This window comes from Magallana gigas, chromosome 10 (assembly GCF_963853765.1).
Source record: "Magallana gigas chromosome 10, xbMagGiga1.1, whole genome shotgun sequence".
In the NCBI taxonomy this organism is placed as follows: Eukaryota; Metazoa; Mollusca; class Bivalvia; order Ostreida; family Ostreidae; genus Magallana; species Magallana gigas.
This window is the reverse complement of record NC_088862.1, coordinates 19,787,082-19,805,968: the sequence shown is the minus strand read 5'-3', so window position 1 is coordinate 19,805,968 and position 18,887 is coordinate 19,787,082. Positions and strand designations below refer to the sequence as shown.

The 18,887-nt window shown below is 33.6% G+C and overlaps 1 protein-coding gene across 1 annotated transcript; it reads right to left on the bottom strand.

The window, feature by feature from the left end:
• Window positions 1-4,963: 4,963 nt before the first annotated feature.
• LOC105319097 (ATP synthase subunit beta, mitochondrial) lies at window positions 4,964-11,581 on the bottom strand. Its single transcript, XM_034452848.2, has 10 exons — window positions 11,421-11,581; window positions 10,449-10,628; window positions 8,485-8,659; window positions 8,250-8,371; window positions 7,838-8,022; window positions 7,280-7,438; window positions 6,481-6,603; window positions 5,892-6,104; window positions 5,475-5,676; window positions 4,964-5,261 (listed from the first exon to the last, which is right to left on the bottom strand). Exons 1-10 carry the CDS (start codon window positions 11,536-11,538, stop codon window positions 5,164-5,166), a joined length of 1,575 nt encoding a protein of 524 aa, XP_034308739.1. The 5' UTR covers window positions 11,539-11,581; the 3' UTR covers window positions 4,964-5,163.
• Window positions 11,582-18,887: the final 7,306 nt, after the last annotated feature.

The following is an 18,887-nucleotide window of genomic DNA, read 5'->3' as shown; positions in this document are numbered from 1 at the left end:
TGCCAAGCAATTTAATTAACTTCAAATCAAATTAAGAAGCTTTAGATAAAATATTTGAGAAAAGATTCAATTAATATTGGTTATTTGGAAGACATAAGAAAATTAATAACAAAACAGTATAGCTGTTAATTTCATTGATTTTACATGTAAATGCTCTCTTTTATAGAATTAAACTAAGTATTATTTGATCATGTGAAGAAGTTTAAGATAAAATACAAATTATGAATAAAGATTTATCACCAAAAAATGTTTGTTTTGGAGACTAAATAATTTTTTCATGAACTCTCTCACTTTCTATTTCTCTCTTTTTTAAGTTTTCTCTCTTTCCAATATCTTTTCTCTTTTGCTCCATCAACACTCACAACTCTCTCAGTCTCTCTCCAATAACTTTTTTGTTCTCTCTCCCTCTCTCTCTCATCACCCCCAATACATGTAACTCTCTCTCACTCTTTCTCTCTCAGGTGGTATAAGGTCAGACTTTTATTATTTTCTTTTTTTCCCCCTATCTCTGTAATGTAAAGATTTTCACTGTGTTATTCCAACATTATATTTTCATGTTATATATATTTTTTTATTTGGATATAAAGTTTCAATTGAAAATATATACTATTTCAAAGAAAAATGAATTTAAAATTTAATATACTCTCATTTGAATAAATATTTTGTTTCAAATTTTGTGCAATAAAAGCAGCTTTTTGAAATATTTTTGTGGCCATGAAAATGGCCGTTTATGGTTCTTGTGATCTTGACTGTGGCCTTCTGTTCTGATTGGATAACTCCAGCAAAAAGTCATCACATGATCACACTGGATCACATTTGTCTGTAGCTATAATTATTTCACTATACTCCAGTTACAATTACAATCAATACATGTATAAAGAAATCTAAGATAAAAAAAATTCCAGTTTATAAACTTTGTTTGTCTCTTGCATGTACTGTATATGAATCCCAAATTCAACATTACAAAGAATTTCAAGAATGGAGTTGTTGTACATATAAAATAGGCCATCTTCTCCAATATGAATAAGAATACTCAAGAGGAATGTTCACATAGGCATATTCATATTCATGTAGCATCGTTTTTTAAATAATTTTTATTGATTTTACATGTAAATGCTCTCTTTTATACAATGAAACTGCATGAGGATTTTTTATCATGACATTGTGCAGATATTACTGATAGAATAAAAAAATATGAATAATAGATTTTTCAGCAATAAAAATTGTTTGTTCTGGAGACTACAATTAAATCTTTATCGACACTGTCTCTTTCCATTACCCTTTCTTTTCTTTTTTTTCTCTTTCCTCATAAACACTCAATTCATAAACACTTTCTTCATTTTCTGTCCCTATCTCTTCTTTTTTCAAAGCTAATATGTTTTACGGTGCGACCGTTGGGGCGAGCGCAGCAGGTGATCAAAAATGAATTGTGATAAATCAATAAAAATAAAAGTAGTGACGTAAAGAAAATGAATTTGAATGCAAAATAAAATAAATATACCTATTTTTCCAGTAAATTTTCATTATTCATAATTCATAAGATTTTTTATTTATCTATATACCAATCTGACTAAAATCAGATCTTTGTAACGCTCCGAAATTCTGATAGTCGCTGAACAAACTGTAGCGACATCAGAATTTGTCGGAGCGGATCAAAGATCTGATTTTAATCAGATTGTTTATATACTGGTCGCACGCCAGTATAGAATTTATCTCAGATAAAATGTTGTTGAATAATAAAGATTTTAACATAATGTACATTGCAGTTTATATCCTCTTTTCTTGCAGCAGACATTTTTCTTAAACTTACAAATAAAAATTGACTTATCACAGATTCCCCCCTCCCCCGTTTAAAAAAAATCAAATTTACGTATAAAAAAAATTCGTTGATCACATAAGGAAAATGGATCCCCCGGGAGCATGTAATACCGTAAATAGTAGTGGAAATAAAGACACCTTTGAGCAGCTAAAGAGCTAAAGGCATACCACGCACTCCCCATTCCTCACCCCGATTAGAATTTTCCTGATTTTGATAATTTTATTTTTCTTTTTGATTGTGAATATTTTTTGAATGATGTTGCCACGCCCCATTTAAAAAACGTTCCTGGAAATTACCGTAAATATAGTGAATAAAATAATTGTGAGCATTCATCCAAATGAGAGCAGGTTACATCTGTTTCCTATCTCTGAAGAAATGTCCCGATTCGTTAGCTCTGCAAGATTTTGAGAAGATATTATGCTACTATAGTGCTCTCTCTCTCTCTCTCTCTCTCTCTCTCTCTGGGAGGTGGGTTGCGCTGTATGTATCATAACCATTAAAATTAGTACCTTTGGCATACTTATTGTAGAGCAATATACTCTCTCAAAAATTCTTTGACGTTCGTTGATACCTAAATAAAACTATAAGTTGACAATGATGCAAGGTATGTGTATAGTTCTTGCTGCGCTCGCCAGAACGGTAGCACCGTAAAACATATTATTTCAGCAGATTTACAATAACTACTTAGAGTAATTTCCCCTTATTGTGACGTCAAAGTTCACGTCAGTCAAGTGTCGTATGTCTCTTTAAAAAAAAAACTACGCGAAATATACTGTTTTGTTTACTTTAAAAGCATGATGTTCTGGAAATTACACAATTTATCTGTTTCTCAAAAGTTTTACTTTGATTCTCGCGAGATGGTATCCAGTCTAGTGAGATCGGCCGACATTGAGGAATTGCATTGTGGGTCGAAATTTACTGACTCCGAAAAATTCTGTCGGATCAATGTGTAAGAAATCCATTGTGACGTCACTCGAAAGGACGATAACTCTGTTAGTCTTAAAAGTAATGGAAATTGGCGTTGTTATTTACAATGCATGTACATAGTCTTTTATCTTGTTCTCGTGAGAGTGTGAAATGGGAAACCATAATTACAGGGAACTACTGGGACGATTAAAACAAGGCATTACTGGTCCGATTTACTGACGCCAAAAAAATCCGTTGAATGAATGTGCAAATAGTCCGAATTTTCTATTCACACACGCCTTGCCGGTAGAGCTCGCTTCGCGCCGGCGCTGCGCGCCGGCGAGCTGCGCTCGCTATTAAAGAGGGTTCAACGGTCGTGGCCCTTTTTGGACTGCATTGGACTTATTTAAAAGAAGATCTCAATAGGAAATCCCAAACTTTAAATATATGGTTTTTTTTATTCATTTAAAATAATAGTTTATACTTTAGCTAAGCAAATCATATCTTAAAATTTTAGGTAGATCTGATGGTTAATTTCTTGACCATCCAGCCTCCTAAAAGTCTTAACTGACAAACAATCACACAAAAACTGAAAACATCAACTTTTTTCATACATCAACAAAATTTTTTCACCCATTAACTAATCAAATTGGACTCCTAAAATCTCACAGAGGATTGACACATTATACCTTTAAACTGAACTGCTATCAACAAAATATGTTACCTGAGATATTTTTAGCCACTCCCTCATGTTACAGTTAACTCAAGAGCTGTCAACACCAAATTCTTTTGATAAATTGATTGTAGCAGCGTTTTGCAACAAAGTAATTGACCAATTTAAATTTACATGTAAATAAAATTGATTGATTGCAAAGGTCGCTTCCTGTTTTAAGTGTAAAAAAGTGTTGCATGTGTAAAGATTTGTACTGTAACTCAATATAATTACGTTGAAAATAGACAAACCATGATATTTAAAGCTTTATTTAAGGCATAAATTAAGGGGGAATATGTAACAGGTATTGTTTTAACATTTTTATCTGAATTTATGAAATAAATTAAAGTACTGGGACAGATTTCATATTTATTATTCTGTAGGCTGACAAATATTTTAATTTCCCACTTTTATCTGAAAACAGACTATAGCTTAATACCTGTAATTAAGTTCTTTTATTCTTCACCTACACCCCATTCCCAGTTAGCCAACACAAATCTACCTGTATTTTTTCAAAATGTTGGCCAAGTGGGAAGACACCGGAGGGGGTAGGGGGCCACAGGGGGGGGGGGGGGGGGGGGTGCTGGATTTTGACACAAGAATAAATGGAGAAAAATCTACATGTACATGTATATAACATGAGAATTATTTTATTATGTGGAAAGAATTTGAACACTGTTATAAAGAAAATTAACTTTACTAAATAATTCAGTTCTCTTGTATTTGATACAATACGGCTATGCCTATCTTTGCTCACACGAGTGATATGGCACATTATAATTAGTGTGTTAACTGTGACCTTCTCAGTGTGCCCTGCTTTAAAGAACACTGGGATATACGTAATTATTAATTTTAATGAAACAGTTTGATTTATTTCATGGAGAACTTTGTAATTTTTTAAAAGTTTATACACTCACGAGTAGTACAAAAATACCGTACCCAATCGGAATTTTTTTCAAGTCAGTTTTTTGGTAAGATGCGCCGTACTGTCTCTTTAAAGGGGCATTGTCACGATTTTGGTCAAATTTTATTTTTCTGTTTTTATTATTTGCAATGCTTTAGGAATGCATTTTTAATGATCAAATGAAATTTGGGTGTCAGTCGTTTAGTTTTGAGCAAGATACAGGGCTTACAATTCTTCATCATGTAAACAAGGCTCGTGCCGTTTTGTTTACATAGGTTCAATATACCAGTAAAAAATCTTTTTAAACTGGTTTGTCTATCTTATTATTCATTTTAAGCATAAATAAACAGTTCTTAACGATTTACACATTCATTTTAGGTCTAAAACTGGAATTTTCACTTTTACATTCAAAATGTAAACAAACACTTTGTTTACATAGCGAAGAATAGTAGGGTAAGCTCTGTAACTCACTTATGATTCATCAAATGACACTCAAATTTTGGCTGCCTATTAAAAATGTTTCACTGAAGCATTGAAAACATTAAAATCGAAAAAATAATTTTTGACCAAAATCGTGACAATGCCCCTTTAACACAGCATTTATATCAAAAGAAGAAACTCATTTTTTCAATTTTTTCAAAACGTATTTATTGTAGACTTTGAAGATCTACAACATTTATACATCACAAAATAGGTCACTTGGTCATTCTCCCATTTTATCTGTTGTCCACTTCACAGCACTAATGTCCAGACATAAATTATAATCACTATGTTAAGAAGTCAGATCACCCTATAATAATGAATTGATAGTAACAAGGTGGCCTAGGATTGCTCCTCTGCCAGCCTGGCTGCCTTCTGATCCACCTCCTCAATGTGACCCACCATGTAAAAAGCAACTTCAGGGATGTGATCGTATTCACCTGTAAGCAAAAGCAAAACAAGCCATTACATCTCTCAGTGAAATTTATCTTCTTATATACAATTTAAATCAATAATTTATACTTTACAAAATAGATTTGACTCTCTTAAATTTCAGAAAAAAATAAAAGGCTTGAGACAAATCATCTGGTATTTTTTTAAACTATCAACTATAATCAAGATGGATGCACTAATCTCTATTACAAAATGCTCACCATTAAGCACTCTCTCAAATCCTGTAATGGTCTCTTTGAGGGGTACATATTTTCCTTCCTGTCCTGTGAAGACTTCAGCCACCTGGAAAGGCTGAGATAAAAATTTCTGGATCTTTCTGGCTCTGACCACAGTCAATTTGTCCTCTTCAGACAACTCGTCCATACCCAGAATGGCAATGATATCTTGGAGCGATTTGAAATCCTGTAAAGAGATGGAGAAAATGTAGTTGAGAGTGAAAAGTTCAAGTCTGTTTCAACAAAATCAATAACACCAACAAATCTTTACAACTGATATTAAGTTACAGACAACAATTAATTTGAAAGTTGAAACAATCTCAAATAAAAATATATTTTCCTGAAAAAGGAAACCCTTTCCTTTTGGTGATACTTTAAATCTGCTTCCAGACACATACATACCTGTAAAATCTTCTGGACACCACGAGCTACTCTGTAATGTCTCTCTCCGACAACGTTTACATCCAGAATACGGGAGTTGGAGTCAAGGGGATCCACGGCTGGGTAGATACCCAACTCAGCAATACCTCTGGACAACACAGTGGTGGCGTCCAAGTGAGCGAAGGTAGTGGCAGGGGCGGGATCAGTCAAGTCGTCAGCGGGCACATAGATAGCCTACAACATAAAGTCAACAATGTAAATAATCTTCAACACAAAATCAACAGTCTATGTAAAAAGTTTTCTACCCCAAAAGAGCTCAAATTTTAAATGATTAAGGCGGTATCCACTAATAACCAACTTTAAATGTTCAAAATCAAACATCATTAATTATTTCAAGCAAGACAACATTTAACATTGTAATCATATTATTTATAACAGATTTGAATAAACGTTTTCTCTTTATGGAAGGAATTGCTATAAAATTCAAAGACTGCATATATCAATTTGATTGATTGCAATTAGGTTTGTCAGTAGCTGTATGAAAACAAATTGATTCCTCAAGACACAGAGAATAGATATAGTACTTTTTCAGTTCTGCTTTGGGACTTGCCTGTACTGATGTGATGGATCCTTTCTTAGTTGTGGTAATTCTTTCCTGCATACTACCCATGTCTGTGGCCAGTGTTGGCTGATAACCTACAGCTGATGGGATACGACCCAGCAAGGCAGACACCTACACAGAACAGATCCAAACTGGTCATTTACAATCGTGTGTGAAAAATACATCAATGAAATTGATTTGTTTATCTTTAACATCATATTTTGTGCTTTGCATTTTTCTTCTTTGGAGTGCATGTACATTGTACTCATATGTGATTAAAATTGGTATGAAATCATTTTAAGACTGAAATCAATTTTTGAATACAAGTAATAATTATAATAGCTGCAGGACTGTAGCTCCCGGTCTGAAAAAAATTCGGATGGACGACCTGGGAGCTACAGTGCCTCCCATAGTAAAAAACTGCAATTTACGGTGGTAAATTATAATAAACATTAATGCATACAATACTAAATAATTTCTAACAAAATAAAGCTGCTACATATACATGTATATCTAAAGTTAATGTAAATATGCTTATTCAGAACAAATGTGATAATATAATATTTCCCTAAAGTTTCTAGTGATGAACAAAGTTTCATTCATATTTCTTTACTAAATCATGTTGTATCAGTATGAACAAGAAAACCTGTGAACAGTTTTAATGAACTCACAAGCACATCTATTTCAAACAAGATGTAATATAACTAAATTGCACCATTCTTTCAGATTCTGCATACAGACTAGATATACAGATCAATACAGACAAGAGGTCAATGTTAAGACATATGGTAAGAGCACTTCAGTGTACCTCTGATCCAGCCTGTGTGAAGCGGAAAATGTTGTCAATAAAGAGCAGCACATCCTGTCCCTCCTGATCTCTGAAGTACTCTGCGACGGTCAGACCAGTCAGAGCGACTCGGGCGCGGGCACCTGGGGGCTCATTCATCTGTCCGTACACAAGAGATACCTGCAAAAGAAAACGTGCAACATATTTTAGCACATTTTTGACAACTGTTTGAATAACAATATAATTTCCTTTTGTACCCAAGTGTTCAATAATCTTTCAGATCATTAAAATTAGACTATATACACTAGAAGAGAGACTTTGTTTAGAACTGACTGGATTTCTAAATCAATATAGGAAAGTAATTAGATTTTAAATTGTTTGCTGATAGCTTAATAAGGTAAACAATTTAAATTTAAAAACAAAAAAACATTAGGTTTGGAAATATCACTAAATAGTATTTGACCAAACTGTTTACCCTATATAGCAATCTAGAATCTAGAGAGCTATTAAAAAACACTACTAGTATTCTTTAAGCTTCTACATAAACATGTATGTGTAGTAGAGTAATTGCACCCTTACCTTGGAGGTATCATCTGTGAGACTGATGACTTTGGATGTGATCATTTCATGGTACAAGTCGTTTCCTTCACGGGTTCTCTCTCCGACTCCAGCAAACACAGAGTAACCTCCATGAGCCTTGGCCACGTTGTTAATCAGTTCCATAATCAACACAGTCTTACCTACACCAGCTCCACCGAATAGACCTGCACACAACACATACACACCAGGCTACAGTCTACTATTTACATGTAACTATTTAAATGTTAAGCTTAAGATTCAAACTAACAAAGATTTTTTTTTTTTTTTTAATTTTTTTCCTTTCAACATTGCTTTCATATGCAAACATTAGAAATTCCAAGACAATGTCTTTTTATCCCTCTTAAGAATGCTCAAATAACTTGTATGCAATACTGTTAAGTTTGATACTTACCAATCTTTCCTCCTTTGGAATATGGGGCGAGCAAATCTACGACCTTGATTCCTGTTTCTAATACTTCTTGTTCGACGCTCATTTCAGTAAATGCAGGAGCTTCAGCATGAATGGGTAAAACACTGAAAAGTTGACAGCACAACCTTATTACGCAAACAAAAGTTTATTTCTTTAATTATCTTTGTGTTTCAAAAAATAAACTTATTATCAAGTGGATGGAGTAAGAAGAGCTTACGTGTCAGTTTTGACAGGACCCCTCTCATCAATGGGTTCTCCAATGACATTGATAATTCTTCCTAGAGTTCCTCTTCCTACAGGGATTCTGATTGGATAACCAGTGTCAATACACTGAGCTCCTCGCACCAAGCCCTCAGTACCATCCATAGCAATAGTACGGACCACATTTTCACCTGTATAAGTATTTTGAAGTTTGCAATAAAGATTCATTTATGTCCTTCGTTGATTTCAACAAAAGAATAAACAAAATAACTCGTCTCAGGCCTCTTACACCCATTTTTGGTACTGGGGCCGGGGCCAATGGATTGGGAAAAATGCAACGTTTTGATAGAAATTGGGAATTTTTTTCCCTTGCTTAATGTACAGTCCCCAGAATAAAAACTAGAGAATATTGATAGGATCTTTTAAATGTTAATTTTTTAAAAATCATTTTTAAAACTGGGAACATGTGTGTATAATAATGAAAGGGAAAAAAAGTTAATTCACAGTGTTGATACAGATGTAAAATTCCCCAAAAGGTTTTTGTGTAATTACTAGCTGTATGTCAAATGGCAAAGAAAATAATGAAACAGGTTTTTTTTTTTTAGAATTTTAAAAAAGTTATCTTATTTGTACAAATAAAAAATTTAATCTTGTATTTATACCTTTTATAGATAAATGTTTCTTGATTGTGTTAACCTAATGACAATAATTATAAAATCAGTCTCTGTACTTCTGTGTGTTTGGGGTATTAGTCCAAGCCTTCGACCCACTTACTACCGTTTTGTAGAGGACCTGTTCAGACAAACATTTTTATAATAATTTTAACATTTATTGCATAATTATAAACTATTAACAGCTTATCAACTAACTTTAATATCAGGATTAAAAGTAATAAACATTGTTTTTTAAAATTACACCGTCTCTGTCCGAGGAAATTCTGGCTAAGTTACCGATCACAAGAAACAGTTTACAACGCACACATCTTCACAGTGCTTTTATGACTGCCTAATATACAAGATATATATTTAGAATAAGTATGGTTTTCTTTTAAGTTACATTATTAATATTAGGCAATCTCAAATTGGGAAAAACACACACACTCAAGGACTGCGAACAATAGCATTGTCTAGCCGCCTAACTAAAAGTCATTTTTTGAAAGTTGTCTAATTAAAGTTAATTTTTTACAATAATGTAAACATTTATGTATATTTTCATTAAATATAAATGATTTGGTCAAACAAAGCGAGATAACTTTGTATTTTGGGTTAAAATAGCTCATTTCATAATAGAAAATAACGGAAAACGGAAATGTTTTTTAAAACATCTCCCCCCCCCCCCTGAAACAAAAATTCCTTTTGAGGGGTTTTAATTATTGTTATTTAGCATATTTTTACCAAAGGGTTTGTTGTTTCACGGGGAGGAACATATGTCTACAGACCGAAATACATTCCAAAAAAAGAATTTTGCTTTGTAAATTTTCGTAAACTAATTAACAGATATGAATTAAAATGCAATTTTACTTAAATAATTATCGTTAATATGTTATTATTAAGTTTTTATGCACATATTGACCGCAAAATAAAATTTTCCTCACTTATAGAGACCGATTTCAATGAAATTTTTTTTAGACCCCCCGTGAGCAAAACTTTTGTTTAAAAATAAAATAATTTTATTACAAATTTTGTTTTGATATAAATTGATTAGGAATTAATTATACTTTTTAGTAGAATACTTAGTTTATGAATATCTGACAGAAATTCCGAAATATTTGGATGTAAAATGTAGGCGGGAAACGGGCGTTAGCGTTCGCAGTTCTTTTGGAGAAAAAAACAACCCTTTTTCACATTGGGAATGGGGCCGAATATCGGCCCCAATTATAGAGGATTGAGAGGCCTGCATGATCTAAAAGCTGCAAGTTTTCCCATAAACTATTTTTGAATCAGTTGCCGTTGGTTTTTACATTATTCAGCAAATACAAACCTAAATGTTGGGCAACTTCCAACACAAGTCTAGGTTGTCTGTCCTTGACTTCCAAGGCATTAAGAATTTGGGGCAAGGCGTCATCGAACTGTACATCTACAACGGCACCAATGACAGCCACCACACGACCTGGGGGTGCGGATGAAGCCGCTGCTTCTGCTGTGGCAGCATACTGACGACCTTAAAATTCAATTAAAGCAATTTTCTCACTTTGTACAAATTCTAAATTCAATACATATCAGAATAGTCATAGAAAAATTAAAGATTCAAAATTGTGTTGTATTTGATTTTAATGTTTTTACCAATGTTTTAAAGTTAACTACCTGTCACTTCTAATTTTCCTCAAAACACCTTTTTGACCTTCACATATTGTGAGCTGTCAACACCTACATAAATGTCTCATTTTTACAAAAAAAAAAAAAAAAATACAAACAAAACTATAGCTATAATTATCATAATGTATTTAAATGCATAATTCGTAATTTGTTAGAGAAAACTTCAAAAAGTTTGATTTAGTGTTGCTTGCTTTTAAGTCAGGTAAGTTCGAATTTCCTCTACATGTTTCAATGTTACTACAAAGCCTAACCTTTATTAAAATAACGCTATAAAGATCATGTGAAATCATTTTATTAATTTGTTTTACTTTTCTATCATGTTTTACGGATGTTTACCAAAAAATGAATGAAATTGAAGTTATCCAGAGGGTGACCTTTGTCGGTCGAATGAGTAACTGTCCTCTGAATTGCTATTTCTACAGATCTCTAACTTTGAAAATAGAATCTGGACATTTCTAAAGTGGTAGATTTTTAATGTAAAGACATTCTTAATGTTAATGTCACGTTCTATGAAAAAAGGGTGAACAACTGATAGTTCTTGTTCTGCAGGGTCAAACGAACGTCAGACACCGGTTACACTCATTCGGAACGACATCCAAAACAATACAAATTTCCATTAAAAGTAAAGTGCACTTACGATTAATGAAACAAGATGGAACAGCCTTTGTTGCCTGGTTTAATGAAGAAGACACAGAAAGGGCGCTTTTCGAGGCATTAAAGACCCCGGTCCACGCTTTCCTTGCTGCATGCATCATGGCGACAGTGCAAGGAGATTGATCACGTGAACAGCAGTGCACGATGGGAGAGAATTTCTAATCAAGGTACTGAAAGCGCTGAATGTAAATAAAATTGCTAGGAATATATATAGAGTAAATCTTTAAAAATCTTCTTCTCAGAAACTGATCAGCCAGGAGAGCTGAAACTTGTGTGGAAGCATCCTCAGGTAGTGTAGATTCAAAGTTGTGAAAATCATGACCCCCGGGGGTAGGGTGGGGCCACAATGGGGTAAGCCAGAGAATTTGGGAAACAGGAATTACACATATCAGAGAGAGAGAGAGAGAGAGAGAGAGAGAGAGAGAGAGAGAGAGAGAGAGAGAGAGAGAGAGAGAGAGAGAGAACGAGAGAGAGAGAGAATAGTTAGTAAAGTTTAAAAAAAGCTTACAAAATGCATAGACTCGCTCCACCCTATAACCGCCCCAGTTTTACTTTTGAGAGATTTTATCAGTCTACAATAAGTAATTTGTGTTTGATTTAATTAAATCTGTAAACAGTAAGTATTATTTTTCTTTTGTCCCTTGTTAGATCTGACTTTTATTTTTTCCTGGTTCCATGCCAAATACACATGTACGTTGTATCCATGCCCCCACCCCTAACACACACACCTTGTAGGTGTGCAATATCCCATTTTCTAATTTAATGGTTTGACAATATACAATATTACATGTACAAATATTTTTTAACTGTTTTATTTTTCTCTTTATTCCTTTTTTAATTCTAAAAAACGGTGAGGCTAGCTGCAACTTTGAAAGCAATACCGGGTATATTATTTAATTTCCTCCCTACTCTTCGTATGTCTTATCAAGTTATCAGATGAAAAAAAAAACATTAACATGAAGGAACTGATCTTTTTGATACTATAGAGATAAAGTGTTCAGTTTTATTACCGGTAGTCAACATATAAATTAAATTGATAAACAATGAGAGAAGATTTGTTTTTTCGGAATCACGCAACTCTTTTCGGCTATTTTCGAGGACAAAACTTGAACTTTTTACGTACGATACATGACGTCATAATGTAGACTGAGCACACAACGGGCTAATAATTTGAGTCGACAACTAGGCGGATCCTACTCTGTGCATTTCAAAATAATTGTTGTACAAAAATCAAACTGTGTTAAATCTGCCCTCGGTCCAACGGTTGCACCGTTTACATATTACATATGTACCTACTGTATGAAAAATTAGCTTGGATGTATACATATCATCTAGATCTCTAACTAAGCCAAAACGATTTTTTTTATAATTTTTTTTTGTTTTCCATTTTCACAATCATATTTGATTTCATAAAGAAGGTAATATATATAAGAATTTTTTGGCATTCTCACTTTCACACTCTTTATCTCCCTTACGTACTACATTCTCTTCAGAGCAAACATAAAGGACATATATATACAAACGCATATACACACACATATATAAATAGAACAGTTGTTTACCATGTTTAAAATTATATCTCAAATATGTTTTTCCAATTTACCCAGAGTTTATTAAATTTTGTAATATCACATGATTTGATAGCTATATATTTTTCAACTTTATATTTGAATGATAGATGATGTAACATTCCAACAATGTCAGGTTTTTTGTCTTGTTTTGAACAATTAAAAATGTATTAATTATAAAATTAACTACTTTGTTGTAACTACTGAATGGTAGTTCACCAAAATAGTACATTTTTAACATTAAAGCCAACTCTATTTGAAGTTTTTTTTTTTTAATAAATATACATACTAAGATTATTCCATATAGGAAGTATTTCTGAACATGTCATAAATACGCGCTGAATTGTTTCCACATCTTCCTTACGAAAAGCACATACATCATATGAAATAACTTTAATCTTTTTCAAATAATAGTTTGTTGGAAGAATTCTGTGAAGAATTCTGTATTGTAGCAATTGTATTGAAGTATCAGTAGTTGTCTTAAAACAAACTTTAAAATAATCTTTCACAGAATCATTTATATCTAAGTGAAGTGATAGTTCAGTTTTCCATTTTTGAATTGCCTTGGGAACAATATCTTTACTATTAATTAGTTGATACAAAACTTTGGAACATTTTTCATTCAACAGTATATAAATTCAAAGTACAAAGGAATAAATGGTGAAGATATTGCACTGATAACGCTATTAAATTGCATGGTACAAATATTTGTCAAGCTAAATTGCTTTTCAAAATCATGTTGTGATAAAAAAGTTCCATCATTATTCAAAAATTACTAACTATTTTTACATCGTGTTCATACCACAATTTGACATTATACATATATTACATGGCTTCGAGGGCGACATACCAGAATATTTGCCCCGAGGTGACAGGAAAGCCCTGAAGTGTTATGTCGCCCGATGCCGAAGGCAGAGGGCGACATAACACTCCAGGGCTTTCCTGTCACCGAGGGACAAATATTCTGGTATTGTCGCCCGAGAAGACATGTAATATATGTTATATAACATTTTTAAACAAATCAAACTCGGGTTATCAACATATTATTTAATTCACAAGGCAGATGAAATTTTTTTAAAACACTAACGCTTGAGTTTATCACTTTTGTCGTATTTGCCGAATTTTTTTCATCAATTAAACTATCGAGTTCATCTGAATTTAGATCAACAAACCGCAGACGTTGGCCTGACATGTTTAAAATTCGCGGATCTGTTTACGTTTGCTTAGCAACTGGCTTGTTGAATTTCGAACCCGACGTAATTAATATGCAGGATTCTTGCACGCGATGGTGATATTACAGTTTCGGGAGGGCAATATAACTATTTCCTGTAAAATATAACTGTTTCCGGGAGGGCAATATAACTGTTTCCGGTGTGATTCAGCAATTTTCAGGGCATAGTAATAAAATTATTTCATTTGTGACATAACGATAAAACTTATTCAAAAATGGTATATAAATTGTTTTATTACCAACACATATATTTTTGTTATATTCAGTAGTATATTCTCACTATATAACTCTATATAGACGAATAGTCAATAAATGTAATATTAGCTCGTCCGAAAAATATTGACCGGTCAATATTTTTTTGATATTGACCGGCTAGGAATAATATCTAGAGAACATTCCCTCTATTTCAAATAATCGCCTCTGATTTGAGGATTCGTAAATTATGACGTAAATATCTCTTCGCGACTCCAAAAACAAGGTGACGTCATAATAGACAGTCAGTCAAGGCAAGTAAACAACGGACGCGCAATGCGACGGTTTGCTGTCATAACGGATGTAAGGATTTGCGAATTACTGTGAAGTTTTAAAATCAGGTAGAACATCAGTATGTGAAATCTGTAGCTGATGTGATGGAAAAGTGGGTTTCTGGACCAAGTCAACCACAATCTAGAGCAGACAGAGAAAATAAATCTGACTTCTCATTGATTGACCCTGATAGCGACAAATTAAGAAATTAAACCTGCATGTGATTAAGAAAACTTCTGTAGAACAATTTATTGCCTACCGATTTGTAAAGTTCTCGACATGGAACAAACTGATTTGTGTGTTCAGGCTCCTGAGAAGAGTATATGCTTCCAGATTAAAGACAAAAATTTCTCGCATTATCACCGGTGTGAGATCAGTTTGTCCGGTGTGAGACAGTAGTGTGAGATTTTTCTGTCTCACACTGTGTATTACTACGTCGTTTTAAAACATAAACAAGCGTTGTCTGCTGTAGGGAAATGCAAAATGGTGCATTGAGATTATCCATTAAGTAATTGTGTTGCTTAATTAATTACAATTTATCATATTTTTAATTAAAAACCGTCGTATGCTCTCATTTTGACTTGCACTATTTGAAGCATGCGGAAGAATAAACTGAAAGTAATCTTTTGAACGTCATAACAGAAAGTTGTCGAACATCATTTTTTAAGGTAATATAATGCGAGAAAAATAATCATTCATTATATACTCGTGTGGGATAGTGAAATTCCACCTCGGGGCCAAGATTCATGGCAAAGCCTCGTCCTAGACCGTGAATCTTGTCCCCTCGGTGGAATTTCACTATCCCACACTCGTAATAATGAATGATTCTATTAGTGACTTTTCTTCCAGAAAGTGTTGAAGAGACTTAATTATGAAACGTACTGAATTGTTTGTTGTACGGGTTCCCAGAGACTCTCATTCAAAGAAGAAATACAATGTTTACAAGATTGTAAACCTCTACCTCGCAAAAGTGCATTATTACAACTCAACCCTTTCCTAGACAAGGATGGAATTCTTCGAGTCGGTGGACGTCTCAGCCAATCTCCTTTATCTGCAGACCAAAGACACCCTGTCATCATTGACAAAAAATCACATATTGCTGTCTTATTTGTGAGAAGATTTCATGAGAACGTGCAACACCAAGGAAGAGTATTTACAGAAGGAGTCATACGATCGCATGGTTTCTGGATTATAGGAGCCAAAAGGATAATTACCTCTGTGATTCACAAGTGTGTAATTTGCAGGAAACTCCGTAAACCCTCCGCCCAACAAATCATGGCCGACCTAACTGCAGACAGAGTTGTTCCATCACCCCCGTTGCAGTCCTAGGAGTAGATGTCTTTGGCCCTTGGAATGTAGTGGCACGCAGAACAAGGGGAGGATTAGATGGGCCGTATTATTAAGCTGTCTCACATCTAGGGCAGTTCATATCGAGATCATCGAGGATATGAGTAATTCATCATTTACCAATGCTCGAGCCCTAGCTTAATACAGAAAAGAATGCCATTGAATTTCCATTATTTCTGCAGTTTATTTCTGACCATTGAAACCCCATTGCTTTTCCAGTTACCAAGATGTCGCATAAAAGGGCATTATATATTGTCTACCAAGAAAAACCATTGAATTTCCAGTTTCCAGTTAAACTACACAGTGAAAACTCAGTGAAAGTCTATTGAAAGTACACCATTGAAAATGAATACTTATGCAAATTAGTTTGCACCAGTTAAATGATGTCATCTTTCAATGCTAAATTAATGGAGAAAGGATGGTTTACTCAAATGCATTGAAAACCCATTGATTTTCCATTGATTATTATTTGATTGCTTAAGTTTATAGAAGATAAGTAGGTCAAGATCAAGTTGCATCATAAGATAACCCTGAACATTTTGCAGCTAGAATACTGACCCAGAAAAAAATTCAAATCTCCCCTTAATGCTTGTTATAATGTAATTTTCTGTACAAAATTCAGTTGAGCAATAAATAACTGGACAACTGAATTGTGCTTGATATAAAAAGGTAAATATTATCTAAATGCTCTCATGCATACTTACATGCATAATTAAATTATTTAATAGTTTATTGACTTCAAAATACAATCTAAAATGGTAGACATGAAGCTATATTACATAACTCTTTTTTTCAATACATCCATGCACTAGCTGCTTGCAACACTTAATTAAATCACTTGATCTTGCAAGATTTGTATCTATTAATTCGAGGACCCGTGAGGGAATTTCGATCTGACCATGGGACAAACTTCATAGGTACATTAGACAGCATCAACGTTCATGCTGTTTTTGTTGAGTCTGGACCTGTCAAGAAGTTTCTCTCCGCTAATAGAGCCAAATGGACCTTCAATCCACCCCAGGCATCCCACATGGCTGGATCGTGGGAGAGAATGATTGGAATTGCTAGGAAAATTCTGGATGTTATTCTACTCAACACCAAAACCAAGGAACTAATACTCATGAAGTGTTGTGTATGTTTATAATATTGATTTTTCTGTCAGGGAATATTAAAATAGATTACATGTTAATTATTCATTTTGATATGTGGCAGAACCTTTTCCAGTCATGTTATATTATGAGGGTGGTCTCTTTGAGATTTAAGTTCAATGATTATCCATGTAAAAAAAGTAAGAAATACCCACACAACTATCTATAGCTATTTAACAAAAGGGATACTTGAATTGCCTTTATATATCGCAATATATGTTATCATGCGTTTTTCAGATCTTTTAAAAGAATTGCAAAGTGTTTACTGTAAATAGTTCTCATATTCTGAAGCGTCATTCTAACCAATGCAGAAGTGTAAAACTTTGAGCGTCTCTTCTGTTGTTCCAATGCCTGCATTGAGCAACTCTTCAGTCTTCCAATGCCTGCATTGAGCGTCTCTTCAGTCTTCCAATGCCTGCATTGAGCGACTCCTCAGTCGTCCAATGCCTGCATTGAGCAACTCTTTATTCATCATTGCAATCATCCAATGCAAGCAATTAGTACCACTCATTCTTCACCCAATGCAGGTATTCCTTCTGTCCAATGAAAGCACACTGGATGCATATAATGCCATTGCCCATATGCATAATAAAATGTATATTGCAGTTTCTGCATTGCTTCAATGCTGAGTTTTAACTCTAAGAAAATATTCCAAATAAGGAACATGAGGTCTAAAACATAAATATTTTAATTCCCGTTATCACAAAACTGAATGACAAAGCAAGGAATGGTTTTATCAGAATGTCGCAAGAAAAATTCACATATTTTGCTGATATTTCGAATGGATACTTGGCGTGTTTCTGTGAATTGCCTTAATTAACGCAGAAAAATCAGAAAAAAATGGTTGAGACAAATAAAAAAAATAGTGTAGACTGCATTAAAGTAAATATATGTACCGTAGCTTTTACCAAACGCCCCTCATGTTATGATTTATCATTAAATTTTTGATTTATTCAGGCAAAATTAGAAAGGTTAGCCTCTCTCCAACAGTGTTAATCAGTTAATTAACTATCGCGACATATTTCAATATTGATTTGAAAAATCACAATCTATTTCTAAATGTGCATTATATCTGACAGTCATTTATACAAACTGTCAAAATTAATTGCATGCTTGTCTTTAAAATTCAAATTTCATATGATTTATTTTCAGGCGAAATTTTATTACCCCAAATAAATATAATTGTTTCCAGCGTGAAATTCCATAAAAGTGTATATACACAAGAACTTTGCTACTGTTTTCCCCTTGTGCAAAATTTTAATAGAGACTTATACAGAAGGTGTTGACATTTTCTGATTACAGATGTGTGTTATGTCTATGAACTAGGACACACATATACATCGTATTTCGATTTTTTAAAATCATACAATAGTTAGGAATAAAGGTGTTTATGAACATATTGTTGTTATTTGTCCTCACCACTACCTCATCAGTTAAAGAGGTTCGCTCCTTAGGTTTTGGGTAGCCATTTTGGGTCACCTCTTGTCTGAAAATCCTGCATCACATATTAATTCTAGTAGTATTGTTATATATTAGAATGCCAAATAAACTTTACTGAATAAAATTGTTTTAAAACAATTACATTTTAACAGAGTTTAGTTAGGGACTATATTTTGTGGCGGAAGGTTCTC

Coding starts and splice junctions, on each gene's coding strand:
- LOC105319097 (XM_034452848.2), bottom strand. CDS start 11,538: ATGATGCATGCAGCAAGGAAAGCGTGGACCGGGGTCTTTAATGCCTCG. Junction 6,604..7,279: donor TCACACAGGCTGGATCAGAG/GTACACTGAAGT, acceptor TGTTCTGTGTAG/GTGTCTGCCTTGCTGGGTCG. Junction 5,262..5,474: donor ATTTGAGAGAGTGCTTAATG/GTGAGCATTTTG, acceptor TTTTGCTTACAG/GTGAATACGATCACATCCCT.